This window comes from Mixophyes fleayi, chromosome 1 (assembly GCF_038048845.1).
Source record: "Mixophyes fleayi isolate aMixFle1 chromosome 1, aMixFle1.hap1, whole genome shotgun sequence".
NCBI classification, from domain to species: domain Eukaryota; kingdom Metazoa; phylum Chordata; class Amphibia; order Anura; family Limnodynastidae; genus Mixophyes; species Mixophyes fleayi.
This window is the reverse complement of record NC_134402.1, coordinates 259,764,355-259,780,663: the sequence shown is the minus strand read 5'-3', so window position 1 is coordinate 259,780,663 and position 16,309 is coordinate 259,764,355. Positions and strand designations below refer to the sequence as shown.

Here is a 16,309-nt window from a genome sequence, read left to right as displayed (position 1 = left end):
GTAGTAGCACATTTCCCACTATCACCTCTGTAGTAACACATCCTGTCCCCCCCATCACCTCTGTAGTAACACATCCTGTCCCCCCATCACCTCTGTAGTAACACATCCTGTCCCCCCATCACCTCTGTAGTAACACATCCCATCACCTCTGTAGTAACACACGCCCCAGTAGCAACATATGCAATTCCTTCCCACAGTAACACATTCCCCTGCATATTTCTTGCCTTCTCTCTGAGACTCAGCTCAGCTTTTTTTTTTTATATCTTTACATAGGCTTCGGTGAGACCCGGGTTATTTCATGTATGTTATTCAGCTCTCCAATATACAACATATGCTATATAGTAAATGTCAAATAGTGCCATTTATTTGCTCTTTAAAAAATAACATTTTTATTAAATATTTTTCATAAAATCACATATTCATTTATAATTTGAAAATGAATAGAGAAAGAACTGGCAAATAAAACGATGAAAACTGAAATGGCACAACACTCTGAAAAGCTATAGGGAGATTGCTTATATTGATGACAGTTCTAAATATCTGGATGTTATGTTTAGGGGCAGATTCAGTTCTACTCCACAAAAGACACCGTAGTGTCTGGCTGCACGCACTCCCACTTAATACAGTACAGAAATCTTCACTTATTTTTGCAAAAATAAGCGAAGATTTCAGACCGGAGTGTCTTCGAGCACCGATCCAGAGGTATTACACGACACATCCTGCAGAATTGAATCTGCTCCTTAGTCTGGATAATATAATCTTTTAATATTATACTGAAAATATTAAATCCTGTAATATTTTATTGAAATACATAGCTTCAATTTTAAAGTTTTTTTTTTACTCATCTTAATATATCACAGTACCTGGTAACAATAGATAATCTAAGGTTTTGCAGAGATCAAGTAATCTGATCCTCCCAACGAATACTATGTATTATGTAAACCCCTTTATTTTGGTTAGGTCAAACATAACCTTGATAGTTAGCACTAATATACATGCTACATCATGATGTCTGCGCTAGGCTGACATGTATTAAGCCAGGTGCCCTCCCGACTTCGTCAAAGCAATAGTGTTAAATTGTAGTTGCGAAAGCCCATCTTTAAATTGGTGCCATGACCAACCATGTCATATCATAAGTTTATACATCTGGAGAAAGAAGTTCATTGTTTATTAAATACAAGCAAAAAAGGCGCATTGTACTCCAAATGAATGATTGGCAAAGTGAATTGTAGTTGAGATTCTGTTCTCCTGAATCTGTGTAAAGGTAAATGTGTTGTAGCAGCACAATAATATGAGGAGAATGATGAATAGAGAAACCCATATATATGGTTGTTTGTGTCTGTTCCCAGGTCTGGGCAAATAAGCTGAATACTTGATTAGTTTCTGACAACATAATCTATATTCTAATATTTATACTATACTTCTTGAAAAGGAAGCATTTGTTGAAAGTCACTGTGTTGTTATTTATAGGTTAGAGTTAGCTTTCTGCCCTCATATCTTGTTCATCTATGTATTTGTCTTCTATAAATCCATCCTCTTCAGGCACAAATGAATGTGTTTGCTCAAAGACTATGACAGTTTCATCATTTATATTTGTACTCATATTAAGATCAACGTTGAACTCTTCTTCGAACATGTAAGGTTCTTCTTCTTTTAGGCGGTGATGGTTGTAGCTTAGCAGGTAATCGTACCATCTGGGGAACTTGACCGCAGCTAATATCAGTAATGAAGTAACAATGCCAACAATCACCACTCCCACCAGGAATGTCCAGCTGTTCCCTGGTGAATGAAAACCAGTATATTAATATCATGTTGAAGTTAATCTTGCAGAGCATGTCAAACTATTTAGTAATCAAGATGAAAATTGCATATAAGAGATTTTTCTGAATTTCCACTGCAGGAAGTGCCATATTGGTTACTGCAAATTGCACTACACTTCATAACCACGCTATAACATTCATGTGCCTATAACAATTTAATGTTTGCCACTTCTGCAGAATTCATTCATATATTTGGCTTTATCATCTGATAAGTGTAAGTTGCTTGTGCAAAGGTCAGGATGATTCATTTTTAAGTCTCTGTATGTATGTATGTATGTATGTATGTATGTGTGTGTGTATATAATACATTCAGTGGTAACAACTCATCGTTAATGCAAATATTAATGCAAATATCTAATCAGTCAATCATGTGGCACGTATTCAATGCCTAAAAGCATGCAGACATGGTCAAGAGGTTTTGTTGTTCTTCAGACCAAACACCAGAATGGGGATGAAATGGAATCTAATTGACTTTGACCACGGAATGATTGTTGGTGCCAGACAAGGTGGTTTGAGTATCTTAGTAACTGCTGATCTCCGGGGATTTTCATACACAACAGACTCTAAAGTTTACAGAGATCCAGTGAGTGGCAGTTCTGTGGGCAAATGCGCATTGTTAATGAGAGAGGTCAGTAGAGAATGGCCATGTTCAAGCTGACAGGAAATAGCCATGTGTTACAACAGTGGCATGCAGAAGAGTATCGCTGAACGGTCAACATATCGGACCTTCAAGTGTATGAGCTACAGCAGCAGAAGAGCATGCCACATTCCACTTCTGTCAACCAGAAACTGAGGCTACACTGGACACAGGATCACCAAACTAGACAATTGAAGATTGATAAAATGTTGCCTAGTCTGAGGAATCTCGACTTTTACTGCGTCATGCAGATGATAGGGTCAGAATTGGGCATAAGCAACATGAATCCATGGCTCTATCCTGTCTTATGTCAACTGTGCAGGCTGGAGGTGGTGGTGTAGTGGCACAGATTAGACCAATTAATACCAAATGAGCTTTGTTTAAATGACGCAGCCTAAGTGAGTATCTTAGCCACAGTCTACCCATCTTCTAATGGCGACTTCCAGCGGGATGCTGTCATGTCCCGCCCGTTCCCTGCGCTCGGCAAATGATCACCACATCCCATGCTAGAATTCAAGATTTCTCCCGTGCTGCCCCTCTCCACTGGAATGACCTCCCTCGCTCCACCCGTTTGTCCCCTAATCTGTGCATTTTTAAACGGACGCTCAAAACCCATCTGTACCTTAAAGCCTACCAGTAATCCGCCTAACCTTCTCCATTCTTTTTGTCCTCGCCTCCCACTTCCCTGTTCGTGCTCCTCTTGCACTTGATCCCCTCTACTGACTCCTCTCATTCCTGATGTATGTTTCCCCTCCCTTTAGTATGTAAGATCTTATGAGCAGGGCCCTCTTCCCTTTTGTTTTAATACCATTTCTTCTTCAACGTCATTGTACTTGCTTTGCTTGGTGCTTTTGGAGTCTTGGTTTTACTCGTTTTGCTCTGTATGGTTGTACCCTGTATGTTCTACTGTTTGTATTATATTTTGTATTTTTTACAGTGCTGCGGAAACCTTATGGCACCATATAAATAAAGAATAATAATAATAATGTCAACATGGACCAGAATCTCTAAGAAATGTTTCCAGCACTTTGTTGAATCCATGCCACAATGAATTCAGGCTGTTCTGTCATGAATCGGGGTCTTAGTCCTGTTTACACCACTCAGCGGTACCATATCACCATACATGTCCCTTTTGGTCGATGGCAGCATTCTATCCTGGAACAAGTGACTTCTGTCTGCAGTACTGCAGGCTGCCTTCTTGGGTGAGACATTTGCTTACATCCTACTGAGTCTGAACACCTGATCTCATCCACCAATTGGCTTCCTCATAGCATTAATGCAGTATAGTTATTTTCAGGTCATACAGATGCCAGGAGCTTAAAATGTGTCTGAAGTCGCACTTACATTTGGAAACCTAGGTGACATCATCACATGGGTTTACCTGTAAAAGGGAATATCCATGGGAAGAAATCATAGAGGCCTTACCCATTCCTTCTTTGTTAAATGCTCCACAGTACAACTCCCTGAATTGCCTGATATAGGTAGGGGAGAGGGCTTTATTACAGGTGAGACCCACAAAAAGGATGAGGGGGATGGTAAATATTCACAAACCATAATCCACCACCCATGGTGGGGAGTACAATATTGTGGTATACTGTCGTGAATAAGACCTACTGTTTAATGATTTGTGGGCATACTGTACTGGTAATAATGGTGCATACTGTGTACTATCGAGAGCTTTCTGCACAATGACATGAATGGAGCATATGGTATACAGACATGATCGGGGATATCTGTATATTGCATGGCTGGTGCATACTGTACACTGCTGGATTACTCTCCATATATCACATTTGCCTAAGGCCCCACACTTAACTAATAATAGTTTGTAAGGTAAATAGTGTGAGCACATTAACCCACTCACTGCAGAAAGTTGTATTGTATTTTGGAAGGGTTTTCTATCATAGTGTACTAGTTTTGCCTAAGTGTCACTGGTCATTTTTATTATGAACCACAGAATCCGCAACCACTAACCCCTATACAGAACCTATGGCGCGGGATGTTTTTCACCATTAGCAGCCGCCTTTCCTGGAACCACATTGTTCACTGGTACTTGGATGCCCCCTGGACTTGATCCCAGTAGTGTTTAGTTGTTAACAGCCATGAGTGAGATAGAGTCAGAGAAAGTCACAGCTATAGAGCAACACGTAGACAAAACAAGACAAAGAGGAGTCAAAAGCAAATGGTCAATTGGCAAACTGGGTCAGAGGACAAGAGAGGTACACAAGGTAAATAAACAGGCAGAGAGTTTAAGGGCAGGCAGCGATCCAACTGCATGGTCCAGTAAACAAGCCAAGGTCAAACACACTGAATCCAGCAGCGGAAGGAATACCAATCTATATACAATAAAGATACAGGAACTAGCATAGGCTAACCTTACACCAGCAAGGCAATCTTGGCAGTGAGTGTATTTATGTAGGTCCTTTCCAATCAGCTGCTGGGTAGAAATCATGTGAGCTGTAAGTGTTGATGGCTCAGCTGCTAGGTAGTAAGCAGTGCTGAGTCTTGCATGACTGCATTGTGTAATCCCGTTAGCAACCCAGGAAGCAGGCTGCGTATAGTTGCTCAGCAACAGAAACACAACTCTGAGCAAAATCTGGAATGGATTTCTGAGACAGCAATAAAAACATAAAGCAGCAGCAAAAACATAACACTTTATAGCTTATACTAAAGTAAAAATATATATTTTAAATTCTTGTTTAAAGAAGTTTAAACATTTGTTGTTTTTTATGGTTGAAATCAAAAATAAAACCCTTTTAAAAATATGTGAGTTTTCCTACTGTATATGTGTTTGTAATTTTATGTTGCGAGAAATACTGCAAGGATATTGGAATCCTATTACATGGTATCTGTCACTTGAGAATAAATAAATCTCTGAACTACTCCCTATTTTCTCTTATCTATATTACTACTTTGATAAGAATAGGTTGGGTTGATTGGCAAACCTGTTTAAACAAAGTGGTACTATGACATATGCTAACAATAGTGAGTGCATTATGAAAAACATTAGTTTAAGGGGCTATTAAGTTTGATGACACATTTTAATGATTTTGTTGAAAGTACAGTCATGAGCAATTTTGGAAGATTATTTTGCGGAACAACAAAAAGAAAAAAAAGTTCTGTTCTGGTTTCTTGTAGACAGATTTTTGGGTTCATTCTGCATTACAGAAACTAATTTTGCTTGAATGTAATCTGCTTTTTGTGCAGTTTAAGATTGGAAGTCTATTGGTGATTTTGAAGGAAGTCCCAGATTTCAGATGGACAATGGTCAGATAGGAATATATAATAAGTGACATTAAGTAGGCACATTTCCATGCACTGTACATATATTTAATACAATGCAGCTATATAAGGCACACATTTAAATCTACAAAGGAATGCTGACTGGGCAGCTTTGGAGCATGCAGACATTTTCATTGCTTAAACAGGCTTGGGTTTTCTTGTCTGCTTATATGATGTGTAAACTCAGGTTAGCTTGTTGTGATCACAAACAATTGCAAGCAATATAAGTTAAAGAGGCAGTGGACAGAGTAAGGGGACATTGCTATTGCAACTTACGGTCTAAACTAGAATATTCAGACTTTCTCTAGTATTTAAGAAATTTAGCAACACAACGGTAGGGTTTATAAACAATTTGTGACCTTCACTGAGTTCTACAATGTTGAAGTTCTGAAAATACACTAAGGCCAGGGACTAGCCATATAGGATGACGCAATCCACATATCTGTTGGTTTGTCGTCGCTTAAATCAGACACATTCTATTTCTACAGTGATTTTATTGGACATTTTATATAAGGAACAATTAGGTACGTAATGACCATGTTTACTATTAATGTTGTCTAATGTTTGGATCATACATCAATAGTGCTTACTTACATACCTTTGGTAGTTGTGGTGTTGGTACCATTGGTCACTGTTGATAGAGGAGCAGATGTTGAGTTTGTAGAGTAGAGAACTAGCGGAGTGGTCCTTGGCACGTCACTACTGCCACCACAGTTTAGTATGTCCCCTGCTGCTGTTTTGATAGCTTTTATAATTACAGTAGTCATGTTCTCTGGCGTAGCACACAAAGTGTTGTTCTCATTTTCTGCACAACAGGTAACAAACATCTCAATCTCATGTTAGATTAAGTCAAAATAGAAGTAAAATATATATATATTTTGAAATTGTATTTATTTTGTCATTTCTAAAGGAATGAAATTTAACATACTGAGCCCTTTTCATGAGTCCAGGTCTGTGTTATGAAGGGATAATTCTCTTCTCATATTGCCCCAGTAGACTACTTTTTTTCAATATTTCCATTCATTATTTCAACTAAACTAACAGCAAGTGTCTTACTATGTGGAAATGTTTTGTGAACAAGGCAGTAGGAAATCCTCTATTTTGCTCAGTCGTGAATATCAAGTTGGCTCAGCTTGTCAGTTCTAAATTATATACTATTGGTGAGATTCAAGAACAACGCAGGGCGCAAATCATTACCGTTACTTCGGTAAAACATGCGCATTATTTCCATTAGTAAGTTCATTTCAACACTGATTTTTGCTTGTAGCTCCCTAAGCCACAAGCAGAAATCCGTGTTAAAATTACCGTATTAACAGTAATGATGCGCGACAACGTGGGGAATTGAATCTACTCCCTATATGTATTATATTTTATGGGCCAGTCCAAAGGTAATGAGAATGTAGTCTATGAGCCACTTTAAAGTGTTTTGTTATATTGTGTGATGTTATAATGAACGGCTTGCTAATGTATCACAATTTGTACTAATTTAGACTGTACTAATCTAAATTATCTAAAACTATTGACGCACTTATAGTAGCAATCTATATATATTGTCAAGCAAAACGTTCTCCTTTTTGCACCAAAAAAATTAAATTACCTAAAGTTGCCATCAAGAATAGCAGTAACGTAACTCTATTTTAGATCTCTTTAAGTGATATTTCTGTTACCGTACAGTTTTGGCAGTTTTACAATGTTTTGCAAAAAGAGCACAACTGTTTGTTAGTCTGGGCAGAGAAGCTAATTTTTCTGATTTATATAAATATAATTGGTTTAATTAATCATTTAATGTTCATGATAGCTAGATTTACTTGAAACAGCTTTTAAAGTGTTCAAGTGGCAGGATGCTCACTTCGTAGTTTTGAACAGTAGCGGTTAAATAAGGCACTACTCTAAGGGTATAACAATCACCGGGCCCCATGGTAACATTTGGGAAGATAGTGGTGATACATGTTCATCATCCTCTTCGGAGGCTCCCACTCTGCGAATGCGCTGGCCTCCACAGTGGCCTATGGAGCAGTATTTCCCAGTAAGTGCTTTAGTTTCACCTCTTATTTCTCAATTGGAGTACCTTTGCTGTACCCGGGAAGAGCCTTACAAATCTACTGTTTTCAAAATTATTTATTTTCTTTCCTCAATCTCGCCAATAGCAAAACGCTTTTCTGAAACCCCTTTGAAATCCCCACAAACGGAAAAATATTTTCTATCCCTCTGCATTTTCCATGTTGCACCTGAGTTAATAGACTGCTTAGAGCAGGCTTCGCTAACATGTGGCTCTACAAGTCCCAGCATACCCTGCTGGCTATCATCTGGCAGAGCATGCTGAAGTTTGTAGTTTCACAACACCTGGAGAGCCACATGTCGTCCAGGCCTGGCTTAGAGGATAGTTCCTTCTTTTTTTCAGCTGCATGACAGCAATACCTTCTTCTAATACCTTCTTCTAATTGTCCTAATTTAGAGGCTAGGGTATAAAAGTAGAGTGGAACAGACATTTTAGTTAGTTCATTTTTAAAGGCCCACTAAACTAATTTTAAATTTAAGATATGAATCTGGAAGGTCAAATTGTTTAGCAATAACCAGATACTATTGCAGGTCTGTTAACAGTTAAAGTATTATATCCCTATATGTTTAGGACAGTATCATAATGGGATTTTGATATAGATCATAAAGCTGACAATGCAGTCTTTCTGGCTACTGTGACATCACAACAGTGTATTTCTATAGAGCAGGGCTTCAATTTCAGCCTAATCCATTTTTTAAGGTGCACTCCTGATATAATTTTTTTTTCCAAATCTTAAACTATCAAATCAAAAACTAATAACATTTCAATGGTCCTACTTAAACTAGACAATAGGCTTGGTGAACGCCCAAAATTGATTCCACAAAATTGTGAGTGCGTACACATTTTCCACATTTGCCCGACATTGTTCCATTGTGATCTGCATGATAATTGCATAGGTAAGTACCCAGCTTTACACTGCAGAGATGAAGTGAGGAAAGTAGAAGTTGCCAACTTTGATATCATAGAGTGCGTGGATTCTGATTGATACCCACACCCCCCTTTGAAACCATTTACAAGTGGTGAAAAGAAATAAGTATCTTTAAATATTTTATTTTGGATTACATCACTTTACAGCCTACCCTACTTTTACATAATACACCCTTTAGGAGTAGGTTTACTAAACCATTTGAAAAGGACAAGGTATTACTCATAGCAACTAATCACATTCTAGCTATCATTTATCTAGTACATGTTAAAAAAATCACAGCTAGAATCTGATTGTTTTTTTTTATGGACAACACCCCCGTTTCTTTTTTAGAAGGTTTAGTTAATCTATGCCTTAGTCTTGATTTATTTATATATGTACCTGTTTTAAGTAGCTTACCGAGAATTACTGTGTTTTCATTCAACAACGTTGACAGATTCATAAGGGAACAATCACAGTTCCATGGATTCCCACTAAGTGTTATATTCAGGGGTGATTTCAGATCCTTTAGTGCCTCATTTATATCCAGATTAATCAAGCTGTTATTTTGGAGGTTTAAAACTTGTAGATGCTGGAATGGTAAATGGGTGTTTGTAGGTAGCTGTGCAATTTGATTGTAGCCAAGATCCAAAATCTGCAGGTTTTCCAGTCCATAAAATGACATTTCTTCAATAGTTGTAATGTAGTTATTTTTAAGAATTAAGACTTCAAGTTTAGAAAGTTCAGCAAAGGAGTTATTTGGCAGGTTAGTAATTTTGTTCTCGCTGAGGTTCAGCTTTGTCAAATTAGGGTAGCCTGATAGGGTTTTTCTATCTGATTCATCTAAACATATACTGTTTTGAGCTAAATTTAGTTGTGTGACATTCGTTGAAATAGTTGTAGGAATCACTGTAAGGTTACACTGTATACAGACACATCCCTGTAGATGGAAATAAACATGATATTATGAAGATCAAGATAATGACTTTCTTACAGATTATATGAAATTAACGATATCTAACGTACAACCCCAAATCTTCTAAAAATGAAGTGGGTCATGTATTGCAAATTGGTGAAAGCCTTTTCTACAATTTTTAATTTCTTTATTACTTCAAAATTGTAATAGTTTTATCTTACAAACATTCTATACAATAAAAACAGTCAAAAAAAAATAATTCACTTTTCAACTATCAATAACTTTGAAAAACATATTGCATGCTTTTTTCCCAAAAAGAATAATTCTAATCAATCTGTTTGGCAATTAGAACAGATATTGTTAACCCTGTCATCTTCAAAGTGAAAATGTAACTGTTGTTCTTCAGAGAAAAATCTAAAGCTTATTTGCATGCGTAAAATAATGCAAGAGCCAACAATTAAGTAGAACAACAATGCGGAACATTTATGAATACTGGTGCAATTGAAAAAGGTGGTCTTGCCGTTAGCATCCAATAACTGTCATTTTTCGAGTACAGGTTAGAAAGTGAAAGTTAGTGTCATAATTTTTTTCTGATTTCGGACAGAGTGCTGTTTCATTTAGTTCTTTATATAATGAAACTGTAGGCAAACGACACATTTTTATCTGATATTGTATTTAATGTTTTCATTGTAAAGCTATACATTATAAAATGATTGATAAATGTTTGTGGATGTACTGCCTATTTATGAGTGCAATTGAATTATACATCAGGAAAGTCTTCCAAAACCTGTATTTTCATATTTTGCCATAGATTGCGAGCAGGGCCTTCTCACCTCGTTGTCTGTTTTACCCAGTATTGTTTATTAGTTTACTTTGTTTGTCCCCAATTGTAAAGTGCTACGGTGTTTGCTGGCGCTATATAAATAAATGTTGATGATGATTTAACATTTTACTGTCCCTATAGCTGCATTGGCTGACATAAAAGTGTATATCACCCGGAGATGAATACTTACCAATAATTCGTCACATTGAAGCTGGGCATAGATGCTCCCACACCACATCAGCAGCAAAAGGATTTTCATCTTTACTGCCTGGAGTGAACAATACGCAGTTTAAATTTGTAATCCAGACACATTTTTATTACTTTTTACCAGTTTTATCTGTTCCACTTCAAGCATTTCAAGCAGACTTCATAATATGACATACCTACAGCACTAATTGGCAACTTGGAGTTCTGAAATGTTATAATTACAGATGATTTAGCAACGCATATTAATCCAAATTGGAATCAATGTGGCTAATATTTGGGTCTAGGCTTCTAGGAAGAATTGCCACTAAGTTGTGTTAAAGCTGCTGAAGTAGTTTGGGATATTTATGATATATTGAATGTAGTGGACAGTTTTTGTACGGAAAGTGAATTCCCAGGAAATGATATAAAATGTTTCAGGAACGCACAGGTGGCACTTACAGAGAAATATATTCCTTATGTTTGTATGCAAAATAAACCCCCATAATGCAGGGCTGCAAAATATTACTTCATGATAGATCAGCAGTAATAAAAAGAGGACAAGACTTGGCTCAGCAGCCTATTAGGAACATTTTAAAGGAAAAAAAATGCAGGTAGCCCAGATGCCCCTCAGCCCAGCCAGCCTCTGTGTTCGGGTATCCACATACTTTTGGAGTGTAGTGTAATAAAGCCGACTGAGCAAAAGACTGATCTTTAACTTCTTTTTCAAACATATGCATGCACAATGCTTTACCTTTGTACTGATTTTTATACTGACAAGTTTTTACAACTATTTTTACAACATCTATTTTTTTTTATTAGTAAGATGTTACAACACAGAGGATTTGTTGTTACTTTAAACATGTTCACAGAAGGCTCAACCCTTGAAGCAACAGTAGGGAACATTGCATTTATATCCACCTCTTTCCATTAAGGCTTAATGATTAAGGCTCAATGATCATGTCATTCTGTCTTGGTTTTGGTCTTTTCTGTTCAGACCACTTTTTTTTTTCTATGGCATTGGAGGGCAATTGTAGTCCCAGTAGCCATATCCCAGGTCACATACCACACCATACCGCATTCACGACTTAAATATCAGGACAACTTTTTCCATGCTTGACCCCCCTATGCAGTACCAATTTCCTGCAACGTCACAGCCCTTATCCAATAGTCCACAACCCTTTTGAAACCTGAAAATTAGGACTGATGAGAGGTATGACATGTCATACTGCCCTCATAACCATAGAGTATAGTGCAGTTTTCTTACCAGCTTAACTATTCTGCCCTGGGTTAAACCATTGCTTGGGATGTGTTAACACTTTGTACTGGTGCTCTGATCTCCATGATGAGATCTGATGCTTCTCCACAGAGGCAGACATAGGGCACTTTAGAGCCCCTGACAAAAAATTGTATTTATATGTTTTGCAGTTAGTTAAAAAAACTATAAATTTGTTAAAAAATACATTATTTACCAAAGGATCCAGTGACTCCATGCCTTTATTTTCAGAAGCCAGAATGTCCACCTGATTTGCTCTGCTTAGGTAAAATGTAGTATCATCCATAGATACCAATAGAGGAGTAACACAATATCATGCAAACGTGCTGCATATTTTTATGGCCTTATTAATAACTTGAACAGAGAGAGCTTCTCTTGAAATTGAGACTACCTTGTGTACTCTGCCCTATGCCTGTGAAATTCTATCGCAATCTACTAGCGATGTATGTTAAGCAGACCTTTTTTCTTCTTTTACATCTTAACATATCACAATTTTAAAAAGCAGACAAATGGAGCAAGCTATTTCCATTGTTATACAATTTGTTTGCCTCACATGATTGCCAACTTTGAAAGAGATCATCATGGCTGGCAGACAGTTGCCCGTCAGCACAGTCTAAGAATGACAGGCTGATGGCAGTATGAAACACCCATTTTCACCTTCACCTGTATGAGTAGTTTCCTCATAAGTTTTAAAATAATTTTTTGTTTTGTTTTAACTTATTTTCACTTTTAAGTAACTGAATTATAGGATTCTAATGTGACCAAGTTGTACATATCATAAATACTATGCTCTGTAGTAAAGTATTTAGGTGATGACTCTTGCTTACTCTCTCAGTGGTATAGATTACATTACATGGTATTACAATATAATAATTAGCAATATTAAAAAGTATTGTAAGTTTACATTCAAAATGGCACTTGTACCGTTCACGTCATAGACTGTGTAGCAGACGGAGTGAAATTGAACGTTAACATAAAGCAACAATACAAAGTGATGTGTGTGACATTTTTCGGAAAAGAAAAGATTAACTTCAATGCAGTCAAATAAAAATCTACAAAATTGTCTAGTATACATTTCGCTTTCCAAGCTGAAACATTTTATATACATACCTTTGGGGATTTCTGTCTTCCGCACCAAGCTTGTTTGTGTGGATTACAGCACTGCCTTTACATGGGCAAGGAGTAATGCAGCAGCATAGCAACACCTTGTTCTACTGTAACCTTTGTACTCAGCAACAGGTGCTAATACTTCTTTAGCAAAAGATTTACTAGTATCTTCTTTTCCTGTATTGGGCTCAATCCAATAGTCAGCCAATAAGGAAGTAGGAGAATGGCATGATTAGATCTGACCTCTATTGACAAATCAGGTTAGTGACATCAATGTTATGGTACTTGATATGTCAAGTTACAATATGAATATTTAAAAAGTATTTGGCTGTAAATATTGTCTGCTTTTTGGTATTATTCGGGGTGTGCACAATTTAGTAGATACTAAGCAAAATATCACTTAAATATGAGCATGTATAATACGTACATAAATATTATTATCTTTAGTAAATTATAATCATCATCATCATTTAGTATATACGGTAGCACCACTAATTCCACAGTGCTGTACAGAGAATATTTGTCACTCACATCAATTCCCTAACAAATACACACACAAAAATATATTATATTACACAAATATTATAGTCCTATAATACACAAGTGATGTATACAACAAAAAGGTGTTGAGTGCGCTAAAAGAAAAATTATTATTTTTCTTTTAATTGAGTAATTAGTAAATATCTTTATTATAAGTGGTAATAAAAGATTAAGAGCTACTTGGAAGACCAATGAAAACAATTATAAACCATATTAAATATTAAATCCCAGCAAAAAGTGGAAATGTTAAGTAATCTTAATGTTCTCACATTAGTGTTATTTAATTTGTGAATGACTTAGGGAAATCTTATATAAAAATAGCGATTATATGACTTATTTATCAATTAAATTGTATAATTTAAAACTTAGTAATCAACTGATAATACAAAGAATGATTATACCTACAAGTATTATGAATGGGTATAATAAGTATTGCTTAAAGATATAAACTGAAGTCCTCTAACCACGCTCAAGTCTCTCGGTCTTTGCCGGTCCCTGTCAAAGGGCCTAATTTAAATTTTTTTTGCAGAACTACCGATGCCTTGCTCTGCAACAAAATGACCCACATGAACTAAAATGAGAAGCTGACCTGGCGTAGACATTGTATCAACAAAGAATGGTCTGAAGTAAGAAACCATACTGCCAGTAGCTCCATATGCGTCAAAATAAAATAGAACACCTATAAACTTCTATGCAGATGGTATTACTTTCCCATTTGGATATGCAAGCATTATCCAAATATTTATGCTGGTAAGGTTGCATAATGACCAGCTATTTCTTCTATATGTGGTGGTATTTTCCAAAATGACTGACATTTTAGGCGGCGATCAGAGATCATGTTTGTTAGATTATCCAAACTGATGTCCTCCTCCACAAAATATTTCTTATTGGCTGTTCCGGTACAGTCAGCCACGTGCCATCAAAACAAGTTAATTAGGCATATTGTTTCAGCCACCACCTAGAAACAACCCGTACCTACCTCTTTTCAAGCAGTCTACAATAGAAGTATATCAGAATTCATGACATGCATAATTAAGAGTTGCATAAGAATTTTCAAAGGTCTATGAATCCTAGGTATCCCATTATAACTTGAGACTTTTTTTTTAAACTAATATTTTTATAGTATATTTTATATTTTTTATAGTGAACTATTTTTTCTGACCTCTCATGGATCAGGTCGTTTCCTACCCCCTACTCACCTTAGTGCAAAACCCAAATGCAGGCATTCCCCTACCCCCTTCCCTCTTTTCTCCTCCTCATCTCCCTTTCTACTGTAACCCCTCCTCCCCCTCTTACTACTAAGAAAAACTTAAATTGGAAGAGCTTTTGAGAAATTAACCCAGTCATTTTTTTCTAATTGACATTGTAGTTATCTAATATATATAAGCCTAGCGGCGTGTGTGTGTGTGTGTGTGTGTGTGTGTGTGTGTGTGTGGAAAAAACTAATTTCTCAGAAAGGGCTCATCCAATTGACCTGAAATTTGGTATACTGACATTATTTGACAAAAAAATTACAATAGTGAAGTCAGTTAACTTCCATCATCCCCCCTTCCCCCCGTGGGAGGGGTAGTAAAGGCTAAATTTACGAGTTGAGGGCAGTGATGTGAAAGTGCAGGTTATAAATAGTGCCCTTCAAGGAAGACTGATTGAGCACAGCGATAGCAGAAACGTTGTGTATCGAGAGGTTTTAGAACAGTAAGACGATGGAGATTAAGGATGTGGCGATGAAGATGAAGGATGAGGTGATGGAGAAGAATGATGAGGTGGTGACATGTGGACAAAACCATGTTAAAAAAGGGCGCTTACGTCGGGAAGTAACGCTCTTCCCCTGAGGAGGCCTGGCCTAGCCCCAAATGCATGACAAGAACCTTTCTAACACCTTAAGTAGCTTGATTTGACTAGAATGCATGAGTATCATGCACGGGTTAACTTGTATAGTATATACATTTATTGTTTTATGATCTCAGTTACTTTGCTTGATTTAATTGTAAACTCTAACGATCTTCCAATAAGAAAAATAAATATAAATATACATACACTAAACTAAAGTTATCTTGTCTTGAAGAAGAAGTTCTTTTCAAACGCGTAGGCTTCTGACATAGATCAACATTGCAGTCTTTGGATAAGCCAAGTCCTCTTTTCATTCATCTAGTTATGACTGAACTTACTATGTATGCCATATATGACATATCGCACATTTACTATGAATGCTTGACTAATTAACAGTTAGCATTGCACTAACCAAACACTGAGAGTGTTATTCTTATAAACTGTCACTAATTTAACATGAAATTTAGCTTTTTGGGTATTCTGAGTAAATAACCGGCAATATACAACAATGGTCTAACAGTCTAAGTTCTAAGCTCCAGTTTAACCTCACACAAAAGCTGGAGCATAGCTGAACATATTAATTATTGAGGTCAGGCAATTGTATGGTACAGATTGAAAGTATATTTTTTGGACAAACTGAACTATTTAATTTTTCCTGTAACTACACTTATCGTCAGTAGCTGCAGTTTAGATTTTTGATTAATACTTACAATTATGGCAAGATTTTTCAGTTAATGTAATATAGCATAAGCTACATACATAAATGGGTACAAAGTGAACTAAAACATTGTTCTAAATAATTTGGTAAAATAGTTATTTTATTTCCTTTAAATGAACTGCAACATATTTTTGCTACAAAATACTATGGGCCTCATGTAGAGTTGGAAGCATTTTAAGTAAAAAATGCATACATAATATGTGTCCACAAATGT

At 36.5% G+C, this 16,309-nt stretch overlaps 2 protein-coding genes across 3 annotated transcripts in view; one reads left to right on the top strand and one right to left on the bottom strand.

Moving 5' to 3' along the window:
- The window catches only part of IFT74 (intraflagellar transport 74), a 74,706-nt gene that overhangs the window by 18,601 nt on the left and 39,796 nt on the right, over nucleotides 1–16,309 (top strand). The window lies entirely within an intron of this gene.
- On the bottom strand, nucleotides 881–14,773 carry LRRC19 (leucine rich repeat containing 19). Its single transcript, XM_075191326.1, has 7 exons — nucleotides 14,747–14,773; nucleotides 13,106–13,194; nucleotides 13,011–13,065; nucleotides 10,632–10,709; nucleotides 9,123–9,642; nucleotides 6,338–6,544; nucleotides 881–1,779 (listed from the first exon to the last, which is right to left on the bottom strand). Exons 1-7 carry the CDS (start codon nucleotides 14,771–14,773, stop codon nucleotides 1,478–1,480), a joined length of 1,278 nt encoding a protein of 425 aa, XP_075047427.1. The 3' UTR covers nucleotides 881–1,477.

Excerpts from the sequence above, each read along its gene's own strand:
- LRRC19 (XM_075191326.1), bottom strand. The coding sequence starts at position 14,773 with ATGCCTGCATTTGGGTTTTGCACTAAG. Across the intron at positions 13,195-14,746 it reads CATTTGGGTTTTGCACTAAG|CCCAATACAGGAAAAGAAGA; the intron begins GTGAGTAGGGGG and ends TATTGGATTGAG. Across the intron at positions 13,066-13,105 it reads AAAGGTTACAGTAGAACAAG|GCAGTGCTGTAATCCACACA; the intron begins GTGTTGCTATGC and ends GCCCATGTAAAG.